Genomic DNA, 15,083 nt, shown 5'->3' on the forward strand with positions numbered 1-15,083 from the left:
AGCTTGGGATTTGAGAGCTGACAAGTCCCTGGGAATGCCGGGCAGAATAGCGGTGAGTCAGGGCAGTTTCTTGGGTAGAGGCAACAGTGAGGAGCCGAGATGCCAAGGCTACCCCACCTTTGCAGCTAGGCCCGCACTGATCCAGAGGTTCTGTTTGTCCCCTCCCACAATATGTGCAGGTGAACTTGTGAGGTGTTAAGAATGGGGAGCAGCAGGCCTAGGCTCTTAGCATGTACCTGATGAATTACAATGAGCCCATGACTATCAAATGGGTAGATAAGGTGGTAGACAGCCATTTAAAACAGAGATGCATGGGGTTGGGGATTTGGCTCAGTGGCAGAGCGCTTGCCTAGGAAGCGCAAGGCCCTGGGTTCGGTCCCCAGCTCCGGGGGGGGGGGGGGGGGGGGACGGACAGAGATGCATGAGCTGCCCACAGGCCCAACTGCCTTCCATGTTTTTGTTTTGGTGCTGGGGCCTCTTACATGTTAAGCACTTACTCTACCACTGGGCCACCATCAATAATTAGTAAATGGAAATCGGAGACTTTATGGTGGCCAACAACAGAGACTCTGTGTCCACTTCTAGTTTTGTTCATGGAAGAGCTGTCTGGACCCCCACGGTGCAAGCCAGGAATGATACTTGTTTTCTTCCTGGTTTGGATCCTAGGCTGTGCTGGGGCTGTAGTCATTTGAAGGGGGAGGGAGTGGCAAGATGGTGGCAGTCTAAATCCCCTGGTTTAGCTCTCTAGCTTGGAGAGCCAGGCTTCCACTCCATTCTTTTCCTTTTCTCCTTCAGCTTCTTGACTTCTGAGAAAATCCATCTGGAGCCGGTTTCCTCTCCTCCCAGAAGGGGAGCAGGTGCTCAGGTCCTGGGCTTGACAGGAGGGCTGAAGCCTGACCAGCCTCCCTCCAGACTCACATCCTCTGAGGCAGCGCCAGCACATCTGGGGAATGATGCTGATACCAGGTACCAAAGCTGTTGTCATAGCCACTGGTAGGCAGGGTGCCTGCCTTGGGTAGATCCCAGATGGATGGGAGGGTTAGAGAGTGGGGAGACAGGGAGGGGGGTCTCCCAGAGAAGTCCTCTTCCAGCTCCCCAGAGCTCTGTTTCAGGAGCTTCTTATATTTGGAGCGTTTGTTCTGAAACCAGATCTTTACCTTTGAGAGGAAAAGAGGACAGACAGGAGTGTCTGTGAAACGGTGTGGAAAGGGAAAGGAACCTGTGAGTCCTGGGAACCTTGGCTCCGGCCCTTCAGTTCTGGAATCCCTCAGTCTCAGCTTCCTGTCTGGGTGCATCCCTTGTCTCCTTTAATATATACCCCCAACTCATCCTGCGGCCCAGCTGCGGGCGCTCCTCCTTCTTGAGCTGTGTCAGCAAAATCATGGAACTCCTTTGTGGGTTCTCAGAGAGCAGGGACTGGGGAGCTTTGCACTGGGCAGGGACAGGACTGGCCCTACCTGGGTTTGGGTGAGTCCAAGCTGCGCTGCCAGCTGAGCTCTCTCGGGCAGGGCCAGGTACTGGGTATGCTGGAAACGCTGGTTCAGGTGTTGCAGCTGCAGGCTGGAGTAGATGGTTCTAGGCTTGCGCAGCTTCCTGGTCAGGGACGGCTGGGAGGGTTCCAGGGACAGTGCCAGTTTCTCTGACTCTGGGAGGTAGAAGAACATGGAGATGTAAGCTTGCGGAGTGACCAGGTAAGCCAGCTATGTTTAATAAACTCATTGGATCCCATACCATGGGCAATCAACAAAAACAACTGCAGCCTTCACCATCAACCTGGGTCTCAACGTGTGTGTGATGGTGAGAGCCATTTCCACACCAGCAACAGCTGATACAAGCTGCAGCTCTTGAGTTCTGGCCCTGCTGAAGCTTCCACTGTGGGACCTAAGAACAGGAAACGCTGAGGGCCCAATTAAGGGTACCCAGGCTCCTGCAGTGAGGGGGCAGCGATGTTGGTAAAGGTTGGGCTGGTCAGCCTGCTTACAATAGAGCAAAAGACTCATGGGGAGCTGAGCTAAGGTCTAGAGATGAGCAGAGCAGTGCATCCAAGACTCAGGAAACCTACACGTAATACTCAAAGCTCAGAGGTAATGCTGGCAGCCTCTTGCTTCTGAAAGGGGTCTGTAGAAGTCAGCTTTAAATGCTAATATGAAGTCAGGCAAAGTGAGCCCTAGTGTACCCTGCAGTAAAAAGGACCATCCTTTTCTTCCCCGCAGGCTGGCTAGCTCTGGGGAGGCTTTTTTTTTTTTTTTTTGGTTCTTTTTTTCGGAGCTGGGGACTGAACCCAGGGCCTTGCGCTTCCTAGGTAAGGGCTCTATCACTGAGCTAAATCCCCAGCCCCTCTGGGGAGGCTTTTTAAGGGATCTAGAAGCCAGATTGATGGGTGGTAGCCTTGTTTTCCTGTGGGCCACAAGTACAGAGCCGTTCCCTCATGATAGGTCTAGAATGCTCAGAGATCTGCCAGCAATAAGGGCTGTTATATTGTCATCTTGGTGTTGCAAAGCTGTGGCATGAGGTCTGGTGTCTCCCACAGGCCCCCCAATTCCCACTACCCACTACTGGTTTGATTCTCCAGGAAAAGGCTTCAGGTTGGCATCAAGATTGAGACCTTGGGGGGCAGGGTGGGGTTAAAAAAAAAAGATCGAAACCTGGGCCCCAACCTGGACCACTTTATGGAATACCAAGACTGTCCAAGTGGATGAGAAATGGGAAGACAAAGAAGCAAAATGCCTGCCCAGAATGACAAAATGTTGGGGTGACAGTTGCTTCATTCCGTGCGGGCCTACTATGAGGACCCCAGAATAGAGCAGGTGAGATGTCCCTGAATCCTGGCAGCCATAGTTTCTGTCCTTCCGCTCCCCATCCATTCTGGGTTCACCCAACATGTAAGGGTCTCCGCTCCCGACCTGCAGTCACCACTGCCTTCACCTCCCCCACACCCAAACCGGTGGTCTTGGGGACCCCTTGGATCTGAACCTCAGTCAATTCCCAGAAAAACCATTGGGTTTCCACTCCCGCCCTTGCCTGTCTTGTCTCTTCTACTTCGACCCTACTGCTTGCCGCCTGGGGCTGGCAGCCAAGTGACCGCCCGTGCGTGCGCCTTCTTGACTGCTTGGACCACGCAGTTCGGGTAATAAAGAGCAGAGAGCGAAGGAAGGAAGGCATCCTAGACTGCAGAACTCGCAGAGCAAATCACCTTCCAGGTGCCTTCCGGAACAGCCGACTTTTCCACACTAGTTTTGGCAAGTCACAACTGGATCTACCCCGGTCGCGATAACGGGTCCCCAGGGCCTCCGTGGAGGCGCGGCAGCCGCACCCGCAGCCTCAACGGGGTGTAGCTGAAGCTCTTTCCGAGCCAAAAGCCTCCTTGGGACGGAGGTGCACACGTAGTATGGGTGTAGAACACCCCAAGCCCTCTCTCATACTCCAATTACTCATTCAAGAATGGGCGGCCCTCAATTTCAATAGCGAAATGCTATGGTATATTTTTAAAGAAGTTTCTGCTTGTGAACATGTCTCTTTTATTTTTTTTTTCGTTGGATCCGGGTAAAGTATGTAATAGAAAGAATTTTCCAGTCCACTGTCCTTGGACCAAGCAAGGGAAGGCATATGAAAGCCGACTTCATCGTACGGACAGATAGGTCTCCCAATAAGGTCAGCTTCTTCCATCCCAGTACCAAAATGCACTGTCCTCATGGGCACACGCACCATGAGTAGCAGGTTACCCAGGTTATCCCCAAACTCAGGATCCCTCTTGCTTCCACTTCCCCAGTGTATATTAGCATTCTAAAAGGAAGAGTCCAAGAGGTTCCTTTGTAGATCTGTACGTAAAACTCTGCCCCTCCTCCGACTGCCCCTCCTCCAACTAGACCCAGCAGCCCCACCCCCACTCTGCCCCCAGAAAGCTTACTTTCTGGGGGCCCTGTGAAGTCCCCTTTCCTGACTCCGTTCTTTGAAGAAAGTGAATTTGCCCAGGGCCAGGAGCCTGGAAAAAGAAGTTGTGTCCTGGATCTATATGCACCCTTTTTTTCCTGTCTCAGTTTCTCCAACCATAGAACAAGGAATCTGAGCCCCTATTCTAGTGTGTCCTTGGTTGCGGGGTGGGGGGTGGGGCGGGGCGGGGTTGTAAATTTATGCCCGAATAACAAAGGAAAACAAGAGAAATATCTTCATTTGGGGCTGACTACGTGAAGTCACTTGGCAGATGTGCATGTTTGAGGACGATGGCAAGAACTGCTGGGGTGTTTCATTGTTCCAGGAGTCAGTGGGTCTATGGCTAGCATTCTCCCACTGCCCGTCAGGGGCTGTCAGTTGGGCTGTGCATAGGTCAGGACTAGGAAGGCCAGCTGCTCCCTTGTCTTCACCAAAGCCTTCCAGTGAGCATTTTCTCTGGAGCTCAGATTTGCTGCAGGCAACAGGAACTGAGTCTAAATATATACCAAAGTTAAGGGTGAAGGTGGACTGTAAGGATGGCTTAGGAGCAAGGCAGAGGAGGCCAGGGAAAGATCTTGAAACTGGTAGACCAGCCTGTAACTCTATTCTTTGAGCAACAGTTGGTGGGGTCCTCATCCAGATTCTGCATGGTCCAGTTACCAGACAGGGTTAGGCACCTCTAGGGGAAAGGGGGTGGGGCCCAAGAAAGGAGAAGGAACCCCGCCTTGTCTACCTACCTCCAACTGGGGATTGATTTCTGTTTAGCATTGTTTGGTTTATACACTGGTTTTGACCAGAACTCAAAAGGGATGATGTTGGAAGTGAAGTATGAGGAGAATCACGGAGAAGGGGTTAGGTCTCCACCCTTCCCTCTGGATTTTGGCAGTTTCCCGTTACACAGGTACACACACAACTCCACTGCTCCAGGGGGGGTGGGGTAGGGAGCCCTCCCTCCTGGCTTTACAAAACTGCAAATCGAAACCAGGTCGGATTTAAAAAGGAGACCTAGATCAATTTGCCTCCGCTCCTCCCCCATCCTTCGCCCTCCCCCTACCGCAGATTCCAGGGTATCTGAGAAACATTTGAATCCCGCTAGCTGCGTGCAAGCAGAAGAGCGAGAAATTTATGCAAAGGCAACCCAGACCCCAGGGGTGAGAAGAGCTGCTGCGGTCACCACTTACCTGCTTCGAGTTCCTGAGGGTGTTCAGTCGGCTGGTGAAAGGGCCGAGACGGCGCCGCGGATTGTTGCTGGCTGGACAGGTAGGAGTCTCCTGGGGTTGCTGGCCCAGGGTAGGAATAGGACAGGAGGTGGCCATAGGTCTGGGAGAAAGACAAATCGGGGGAAGCTGCGGTTCCGGGGGATAGTCCAAGCTGGTAAGCAGCCACTACCGACGAGGCGGGGGCGAGGTCCGGGAAGACAACGTTGGAGGGACCAAGGCCAGGAAGGGGACAGGGTAAAGAGGTCATTGCGGTGATGCCAGACCACAGGGCCTAGGTTATGGCCCACACACCGTCTACTCTCTCTGTCAACTCCTTTCAAAGTCTCCGGCTCCAGCAAGCTACCCTCACACTTCAGATCCCAAGAAAAGTGTCTCTCTGAGCCTTTTCTGGCAGAGAACTCGCACCCGGGAAAGGGGTTTGGGGGTGCCCCGTGGTTTTACCCCTCCCCCATCTTTCTTCTGGGTTCGGTCCCCAGGACCCCAGGGGTCCCCCGCCCACTTAGACACCCCGGATTGGCTATTGTACGGTGACCTCAGGGAGGCTCAGAGCTGGGCCCGCCCCACCTCCCCGTGTTAGCGTGCACCGGGAACGGGAGGGGTGCGAGCTCCGGACCCTATATCTCTTCATCTACTCCAAGTTCCTGAGGTAGAGTCAGGAAGTCTTGGTAACGATGATTATGGTGGTAAGAAATTGGGTCTGGGGTAGCTAAGGAATGAGGGGAGCTGCGCGATAACTGGAGACACTTCAGGGACTCAGAACCTGTGTTCGAGCTCTGCGCGTCTTGCGGGTCTACATGACCCATGCAGCCATGGCTCTGCGAGGGAGTGGAAAGCAGATCCCCAACCCCGGCCGCTTATTCAGCGCGTCGGAATGCGTAGCTGCAGAGCGAAGGCAGTTTGTTGGTAAACAGACGCTGGAGCCTGGAGGGTGCCGCCTGGCGCCCAGCCTGCCCCGCACGCGCGTGGCGCGCACGCCCCCGCCGAGCGCCCAGAGCCTGGCACGCTGTGACCGCCGCGACTGTGCCTCACCACCCCCAATGCAAGCTTCCGCTTCCGGCAGGGGCCCCAGTTTGGTTGCGACACCACAGTTCCTACAGGCCCTTGAGGCTGCTGGAGGGAATCTGCTGTCTGGGATTCGCCTGAGCCCCGCCTTTCCTGGCACTCTATGCAAACTGGGGCAAAATCTGGGAGTGGGGATGAATCTAGTTTGATGGCTCCTGGGAAGGCACAGAAAATATGGCTAGCTCCTCCGTACTTGCAGGCTGTGTTCAGGACCTGCCTGTAAATAGGACAGACGGCCTGAATGAACATGAATCCACGTATGCAAGCATCTGTTGCCACATGGGCAAAAACACACAGGGATTTCATCCAGCATATATTGTCATATACCAATATTCCTCTACGATAAGAGGCTCCTTTATGGACCCGCAAAGACAGACTTTAAGGTGTAGTGTATATACAGCTACATACTCATACCCAAACATGGGCAACTCTTTGAATAAAAAGCACAGTATTAAGGCCGATGAGCTAGCTCAGCAGACAAGAAACAAAGAACAGTCAGATCGCCACCGAACCTGACAATCGGAGTTGGATTCCCCAGGACCATATAATGGAAGGAAATAACAAACTCCCAAGAGCTAAAACGCCCAAGAGCTAGTCTCTTGAGCTCTCCATGTGGGCTCTGTTATGCATGGACCCGCACACATACGCATAACACAAAAATAAATAAATGTAATATTTTTTATTTAAAACTCACCGTTCTTGCCTGGCACATATGCCCATGTATTACAAGCCAAATCACCAATGATCCATCTCAAAAGTAAGGCTATCCAAACATATGAGCATACATGCTCATGACCTACCTAATGAGAGATGCCTTTCTCCACACATCTACGCTGCTTTGCATAATGAAAGAGACAGTTCTTTTGGTTTGGTTTCAAGGCAGGGTTCCCCTGTGTAGCCCTGGCTGTCCTGAACTCACTCTGTAAAGCAGACTGGCCTGGAACTCAGAGATCTGCCTGCCTCTGCCTCTGGAGTGCTGGGATCAAAGGCAAACACCATCACTGCCTACCTCTATCCCCTAGCCCACAAGTCCTCAGAGATTTCCTAGAAAACCCACACACTTGATCTCTCTGTTACATAAGCTATCTTCATGCTTATGCATGAGCGCGCGCGTGTGCACACACACACACACACACACACACACACAAATCAGAGTTCAAAGTAAAGGTGACAATCTTGGGGTATTGGGTAGATGAAAGAGGACAGACAGCGATTAGAGGAAAAGGCACAACTGGAAGAGTAGACGAAGGTACTAGGCTTGGGGCAGGGGCAGGCCTTCTAGAATAGACACAGTCTGGGGCTGGAGAGATGCACGCAGCAGTTAAGAACACTGGCTGCGGGGTTGGGGAAAGGCCCTGGGTTCGGTCCCCAGCTCCGGAAAAAAAAAAAAAAAAAAAAAAAGAAAAGAACACTGGCTGCTTCTTCCAGAGGACCTGGTTCAGTTCCCAGCAACCACAAAGAGGTTCACAACCATATACAACTCTAGTTCTAGGAGATCGGAGGATCTCTTTTGGTCTATCTTATTACCAGGCATGTGCAGAGTGCCCAGTCAGGACACCTATACACATAAAATAAAAATAAATAGACAAAAAGAAAAAATTAGGAACTATATATCGGGACTATTGAAACTCACAGGAGAAAAGTAACATGCTTTTTACACCCCCTAAGTTGCACAGAAATTAGTTTCTCCAGGAAAATGCCTGCTCACCACCGCCATAGAGCTCTCTACCCTGTAATATTGGAGCTCTGATGAGGGAACTCTCTGTAGGAGACCCTCTCTGTCTGGTTAGCTGGGGTAAGTGTAGGAGTTTGCTTGGTAGGTTAATGTTATTTTCATGAGAAACTACCTTTTCCCAGGTTTCAGCATGCTTCTCTCCTTAGAGCGGAGCTATGAGCATCTGAAGACATTGCTTTCCAAGTCTTTCTCTAGCACTGGTCTGCTCTTTCAAGACAGGGTCTCTGTTTAGCCCTGGCTGTCCTGGAACTAGACCAGGGTGGCCTCATTGAACTCAGAGATCTACCTGCCTCTGCCTCCTGGGTGCTAGGATGAAAGGTGTACCACCACTGCCTGGCTGTGCTGTCCTTCAGAAGGGAGGTGGCTGTGGTGTTCCCAGGGACAGCCTCTCTGGGTTAAGAATTGAAGGAAGAGGATGTCCTTTGAGGTGGGGCTGGCTGTCAGGTTTCATAAGGGGGTGCTTTATAGGTAGAATTTCAGAAAGAATGGTGGGAGACTCCTCCAGAGACAGGTAATCAGGGTCCTTTCTGTGCTGGACCTGTGTTGGAGGAAGGGCAGAGGTGAGTGTTAGTAGGCTCTTTGGATCACCTCCCAGAGCAAGGTCCTTAGCGGACTGATGCTTCCTCTGAGCTTTCCTGTGTGCTTACGAGCACAAGGAAAGTTGTACTTATGGGACAACCCTATGGAATTCAAAGGCTCTGTGCAGCCACACAAGAACCCTGTTAAGAAGGATAGTTACGGGGTTGGGGATTTAGCTCAGTGGTAGAGCGCTTGCCTAGCAAGTGCAAGGCCCTGGGTTCGGTCCCCAGCTCCGGAAAAAAAAGAAAAAAAAAATAGTTACTCTCTGCCTCCCTTGACATTCCACAGTCAGGCATGACATTTCACATGAGGCATGAGGAACCCAAGCACTTGCTGGCCAACCTAGGCAGCATCTTGGGCAACCCTCCCCCCCCCTAAAAAACCAGAATCATCCTCTCAACCTTAAGAAAAGTAGGTGTAATGGCCTGTGAGCTAGGGAGGGCAGTGCTTGGTGAGAATGGAGAAAGGGAAGACCCAGTTCCCATCCCAGCACAGTCTCCACGTAGCTGGCTTAATTAATCAGCCAGTTCCTACTAGAATGCTCCGGAGAGGAGGGAGCTGGGCTGAGATCCCAACCCTCTGCTGTTTGTTGTATGGTGGTTTGCAAGAATCCAAGAACAGAAAACTAAGGAGAAAAGGAGAGGAAAGGAGGGAGGAAGGGAGGGAGGGAAGGAGGACAAAGTAACCCTCTTCTGGTAATTACTGTTAGAGGAACGATGGGTAGCAGGGAGACTGGGAAGTTGGAGCAACCTGATCCTAATGGTGCTCAGTAGATCAGTATGGCACCTATGGCCTTTTGTTTGTTTTGTTTGTTGTTGGTTTGTTTTCTAGAGAGGGTACCACTATGTATCTCTGGCTGTCCTGGAACTCACTATGTAGACCAGGCCATCTTGGAACCCACAGAGATCTCAGAGATCTGCCTGCTTCTGTCTTCCAGGAGCTGGAATTAAAGGCTTGCATTATCGTGCCCGCTCATGCTTGGGTTTTTACTAATTTGCAGGCTTATATAGAATAGATTCCTTGCTTGAGGCTGCGGTTCTGCTCCTCCAGTAGCAGAATCCCCATCCGAAACAGCGAGTTTTCCTGGCAGTTCACAGCCAAGGGCTCTCCGAAGCATATTCAAAGGGCTCAGTACAGAGTAAGGGTGGCTAGTCAGGCGTGGGGTTCTAAAGCACAAGTCCACAGCGCCCTTGAACCGAACTGCCCAAGAGAAATAAAGATTCTCACTCCCCACCAGATTTCTGCGGGCTTGGTGGTCGGTCATTTTGGAATTACACACGCCCCTTTACTTCTCTGTGGTCACTGCTTCCAAATAAAAACCTTGGTTTTGCGTTTGCTACTCTCGGCAAGCTTTAAAGCTCTGTTTGGAGGGACCTTTGTAATTAGGTTTGGGGAAACTAAATTCAATCTTGTAGCAACCTCACTCCAATCCGCCTCTTCTCTATGGTAGAGCCCCGCATTCCCAAGGCCTAGACGAGGAGCCGCCGTCTGTAGAAGTCAGGGTCCCTCATCCCATTTTGCCTGAGATTCAGAACCGCCAGATCGCCTTTGCTCTTTCTGACGGAGCATTTGGCGAGCCCTGGTGCTGGAGTGGGAGCCGAAGGCCTCCGCCATCCCGGCTTCGGGTTTTCCGTTGAGCTCATTTCTACTTTCCACCAGGAGGAGAGTTTTTTCTGCGTGTTGTTTTCCAAATAATTGTAAAGATGCACTTCGTGGATCAGGAGAGAAGTCTTGGAGTCAGCACTACCCTGTCCAGGCACCACTTGGCGTGGGGCTCCCACAAGAGTCTTCCCCTTTCCTCCCACACGATCTTAGCGGCAATTCTGCCCCACCCTCAGTCTCTTGTTTTCTTTGTGTAACATCCAAGAAATCTACCTGAGATTGACCCGGACATTTGAAATAAACAAGTACACTGAAAGATACCAATGCTAAGTAAGAGCTTAGCTCTGAATAATTCTTTGACCAGGACACCTTCGCCAAAAGAAAACTCAAAATTGGGGAGTGTTGGAAGAAAGTGTTTCGGTGGCGCGCCGGGCTCGGGGAGGAAGCCACTCCGTGCTAAACTTCGCGGAGCGCCGGGACCGAGGCCAGACCTAGCTGGGTGACGCAGGGTTTCTTGGCAAAGTTTCTTAGCGGAGTGACCCACATCGCCCACCAGTAGACCGAGGACCCCCATGGGGAGCCGGGCGGGTAGAGGATAACCCCAGGGAACATACACCAGAAATCTTCAAAACTTTGCAAGCTTGCTTCTAAGCCAACCCGCCTGCAACGAATTTGCTCGGTCTGGAAAGAAGGCGGCTTGGCCAGGTCTACAACCTTCCTCAAATCCCCGAACCGCACAGAAATTCAGACTTGGCGCTCTAATTTTCCTCTCCAGCCAGCAAGGTAAAGACTGGAAGGGCACTTGGAGTTAGAAAAATGCCTGTACCGGGCAACAGATGAGAAAACCAGTGTATGTGCAGGGACACCCAGATCTGCTCTGTGGACCGGCACAAGCTTATAGGCGACCACTCTCATACCTTGCACACACGCGTGCGCGCATGCACACATACACTTTATATGCACCAAACACACCACATTTGAACACAACATACGACTCATGTTGCCTTCCAGATCCCCCGAGGTAGGCGATGGGTCTCTATACCGGTGTGGGTTGTTGGTTTTGCTCGGACAGTGGAGGTCAGTTTCCTTTTCGCTACCCCTACCCCTTTTCTTTATTTAAAAGGAGATCGGGTGTTGACCATCCCAGGATCCCAATTTGGACTTCAGAGTCTCCTTGGTACTATTAGCCTTCCCTCTGTAGCTCTGGGTCTGAAAGGATGGGGTAATACAGCTTTAGGGAACAGACTTCGAATAGCCCAGCGAGCCGGCAAATCAGTTCTCCCAAAATGAGACAAAGAATCATGTCTGCAAAACAATACATAACCTGCCGAGAAACAAAATCAACCCCCAGTGACTTTCCTTCTGCTTACACCGGGAGGGGAGTGGGCAACAAAGGGAAGATTAGACGCAGTTCAGAGTAACCCTCTCCCTTTCTTTCAAGCCACCCCCACAAGGCCGTAAAGGGGAGGTCTGGCCAGGAGAAGGGAGGGATGTAGGCCCATGCGGGGGTGGGGGGTGGGGGGTGGGGGTGGGGGGTGGGGGGTGGGGGGTGGGGGGTGGGGGGCTGGAAGATCTCCTGCATCCATTCCAGAGCCCTTCATACTGCATCATTGACCATCCCCTTCTGTTCCAATTGGAAGAAGATCACCCAGCCTGGAGTTCTTCAACTGCTGCTGAAAGGGGCCAGAAGAGGTGGTGAGAGGGAAGACAGCAAGCAGAGAAGTCTGTGATCTGGGTCGGGGGGCTGTGCCAAGGGTCAGTGTCCTCCTTGGGAAAGTGAGTGCAACATGAGATAGGCTGTTAATCCATAATGCAACTGCTTAGGCCAACCGGACTGCGCTGCTCTTCCAGTGCTGCTCTCTCTCTCTCTCTCTCTCTCTCTCTCTCTCTCTCTCTGTGTGTGTGTGTGTGTGTGTGTGTGTGTGTGTGTGTGTGTCAGGGGACGGACTGTGGCAACTGCCCACTAGCTCTCTGCAGCCCAAGTTCTGGATGGCAAGTGGGAGCTGAGCTTTTATTTCCAACCATCATTCAACCCAATGGGGCCAGCTGTTGCTTTCCACACAGGAGGGCTGGAGGGCCAGGTCCTGGTCCCCTGGATATCTGGGGTCACTGGAGGATCCAGGTGAAGACCTGGTATCTGGAAGACAGTACTAAGGGACTGGGGGAGCCTGTCCCAGGACCTTAGAGCTAGTAGGGATACTATGGGGATTTGAGTCCTCTGTTTTGAATAACAGTAATGATTATACCATATGTTGTCAGTGTGCCAGGCACCAAGGACTTAAATGATTCTCTTTATCTAATGATTACAATATTTCTGTATAAGATAGAGGCCACATCCAATTCAGATATGTACATTAAACTTTCTTTTTACAAATGAGGACACTGAGGCACTAAAGGGCCAAATACCCTTTTGAAAAGCAATTGGAAAACAAACAAACAAACAAAAAAGAAAACTATGGGTTGGGGATTTAGCTCAGTGGTAGAGCGCTTGCCTAGCACTCAAGGCCCTGGGTTCAGTCCCCAGCTCCTGAAACAAACAAACGAAAAGCAATTGGAGTCCAGCCACCCGGTTGCCATAGTTACCAGGAGACTGTCTTTCCCTGTGCAGCAAGGTCAGAGAAGGGGGGGAGGAGGCTCCTGGAGAGCAATGTCTGCTATCGAGGCAGTAAGAAAAGAAATAATATTAATAATGGCTCGTCACTATTGGAGCTCACGTGCCACACAACCCAGGTAAGGGTTCTTACTCTTTTTTTTTTTTTTTTTTTTTTGGTTCTTTTTTTTCCGGAGCTGGGGACCTAACCCAGGGCCTTGCGCTTCCTAGGCAAGCGCTCTACCACTGAGCTAAATCCCCAACCAAAGGGTTCTTACTCTTATTCTTATTCTTATTCTTATTCTTATTCTTATTCTTATTCTTATTCTTGTTTTATAGGTGAAGAAACCGAGGCACAGAAAGGCACATGCAAGGTCTGTGCTCATTTGGCTGCAAGGTAAGAGAGCTAAGGAGGCACTGTGCACTGTGACCTTGAGTGATGGGAAGGTGGGACCCGGATGGAGGTAGAGGGGCTTGCCTGGGTTGCCTTGGGTACCACAGTGGACAGGGGAAGGGAGTCAGGTGGCAGAGACTTGAGGAAGAGAGATTTGCAATGGGTCAAGTGTGCAGTGAGCAGGGACTCCCCAAAGGTGTGACAGAAAGGAAGGGAGCCAAGAGAAGGGTGGCTCAAAGACAGCCCCCAAGTGGACTTGGTGAATGGGACAGGGAAGGGTAAAGACTGAAGTACGCAGCCCAGGTAACCAGAGGAGCCCAGGGAAAGAACCATGTGTTGGATTCAGAAGTTTAAACGCATTTGATTGGTCCGTGAAGCATGGACCAAGATTCCGGGTTGATGCTCCATCAGGCAGGCAGCCACACAGAGTTGGACCTGGCTGTGCTTTCTGCACAGGTGTCTTTCCCAGCCCTGCCAATGTAAGCAGGTGAAACTTACATATATGCAGATATATGCAAATGAGCAACCCAGCCCGGGCCCAGAGCCAGGCAGGCAAGCCCTCCCCCACTCCCAGGGACCCAGAAAGGGCCATCCCAGCCCTGACTCACTTGCTGACACGCTGCCTGGAATGCCATCTCCCCTGCCTGGCTTCTTTTAACTTGGTAAACTTGCTCCTGGAATCTCTCTGAAGCTCAGGCCGGAAGTCCCAAGGTAGAACACTGGAAGCCAGGGCTGGGGAGACATTCTAAATCAGAGTACGCATGGAGTTGTACTGAGTCCCTCCTGCAAATCAAGTCATTGGAGGTGGGAGACAGATGCCTGTCTGGATTAAAAGTATGCAGTGTGGGCCAGCAACATGGCTCAGGCCCTACCCGGTGTGGAAGGAGAGAGTCAAATCCTTCAAGTTATTCTCTGACCTCCATGTGTGGGACATGACTTGTGTCGCACACCTCAAACAGAAATAAAATAAACATTAAATGTGTGCATTGTACACGGTATTTCCTGAAAACCTTTGACACACACTGGGGCTTTGTAACAACTCCATTTTACAGATGGAAACACAGAGGCCCATGTTGAAATGCCTTGTCAGGGAAAACCTGACTTGTGTTCACAGAACTGGCTTTCCAGAGCAGGCAGGCCCTTCTGACTCAGTGTTCTTGGCTGCACTCTGTGGTTTGTGCTGGGCTGAGAGAAGGGAGGGGGGAGCAAATTCTGGAGTCTGGGGCTCAAATTTTCCCAGACAATCATGGAAAAGAAGTGGTGTGTTTCTTTTGTATATTTAATTTTTTTTCTCATTTATTTATTTATTTGTGTTATGCTGGGGGATGGAGCCCAGGGCCTTGAGTACGTTAGGCAGATATTCTGCCAATGAACCTGGGGGGTGGGTGGGGTGGGTGGGACTTAGTCTCTTTTGGTCCTTGTACACTCCAGAAAGTAAATTCTTGCCTTGGAAAAGAGGCCATACCCTTTGGGTTGAACCATGCATCCCACTGTGACCACAGCTTGCTTGCTTACTCTCTCCTCTCCCTTCATCCCCCCTCTGTTTCTAGATACAAGGTCCCACTCTGTAGCCCAAGCAAACCTGGAACCCTCTTTCAGTTTCCCCAATAGGGGAATTGTACTGCTGGCACACCAGGGAGTGTGCTCTTTTTATGAACCTACTAAGTACAGTCTACAGCACACGTGGGAGATTGGTATAGATTCTACTCAGTGAATTCAGTCACATGCTGTATGCACCTGTGGTGTGTGTGTGTGTGTGTGTGTGTGTGTGTGTGTGTGTGTGTGTGCGCGCGCACGCGCGCGCGTTGCATGGGGCTAGAGAAATGCCCCAGCAGTTAAGATCACTTCCAGAGGTCCTGAGTTCAATTCCCAGCAACCACATGGTGGCTCATAGCCTTCTGTATTGGGGTCTGACGCCCTCTTCTGGTGTGTCTGAAGAGAGCTACAGTGTACTCATAGACATCAAATAAA

General features: G+C 51.3%; 1 protein-coding gene and 1 long non-coding RNA gene across 3 annotated transcripts in view; one reads left to right on the top strand and one right to left on the bottom strand.

Moving 5' to 3' along the window:
* Positions 1 to 5,397, bottom strand: Dlx4 (distal-less homeobox 4). The gene is given in 3 exon segments (NM_001107040.1): positions 1 to 1,157; positions 1,458 to 1,645; positions 5,112 to 5,397. Coding segments are annotated over 3 exon segments (717 nt in total). The 3' UTR covers positions 1 to 914.
* LOC148003075 (uncharacterized) overlaps positions 5,024 to 15,083 on the top strand; it is a 24,104-nt gene continuing 14,044 nt past the window's right edge. The window contains exons 1-2 of one of the 2 annotated variants that reach the window (XR_015631294.1): positions 5,024 to 5,190; positions 13,058 to 13,115. This is a non-coding gene — a long non-coding RNA (uncharacterized LOC148003075). Of the gene's footprint in view, positions 5,191 to 11,771; positions 11,905 to 13,057; positions 13,116 to 15,083 lie in introns of those variants that run through there. The other variant, XR_015631295.1, reaches the window with a different exon arrangement.

The sequence above is a fragment of the Rattus norvegicus genome, chromosome 10 (assembly GCF_021556685.1).
Source record: "Rattus norvegicus strain SHRSP/BbbUtx chromosome 10, alternate assembly SHRSP_T2T, whole genome shotgun sequence".
NCBI lineage: Eukaryota > Metazoa > Chordata > Mammalia > Rodentia > Muridae > Rattus > Rattus norvegicus.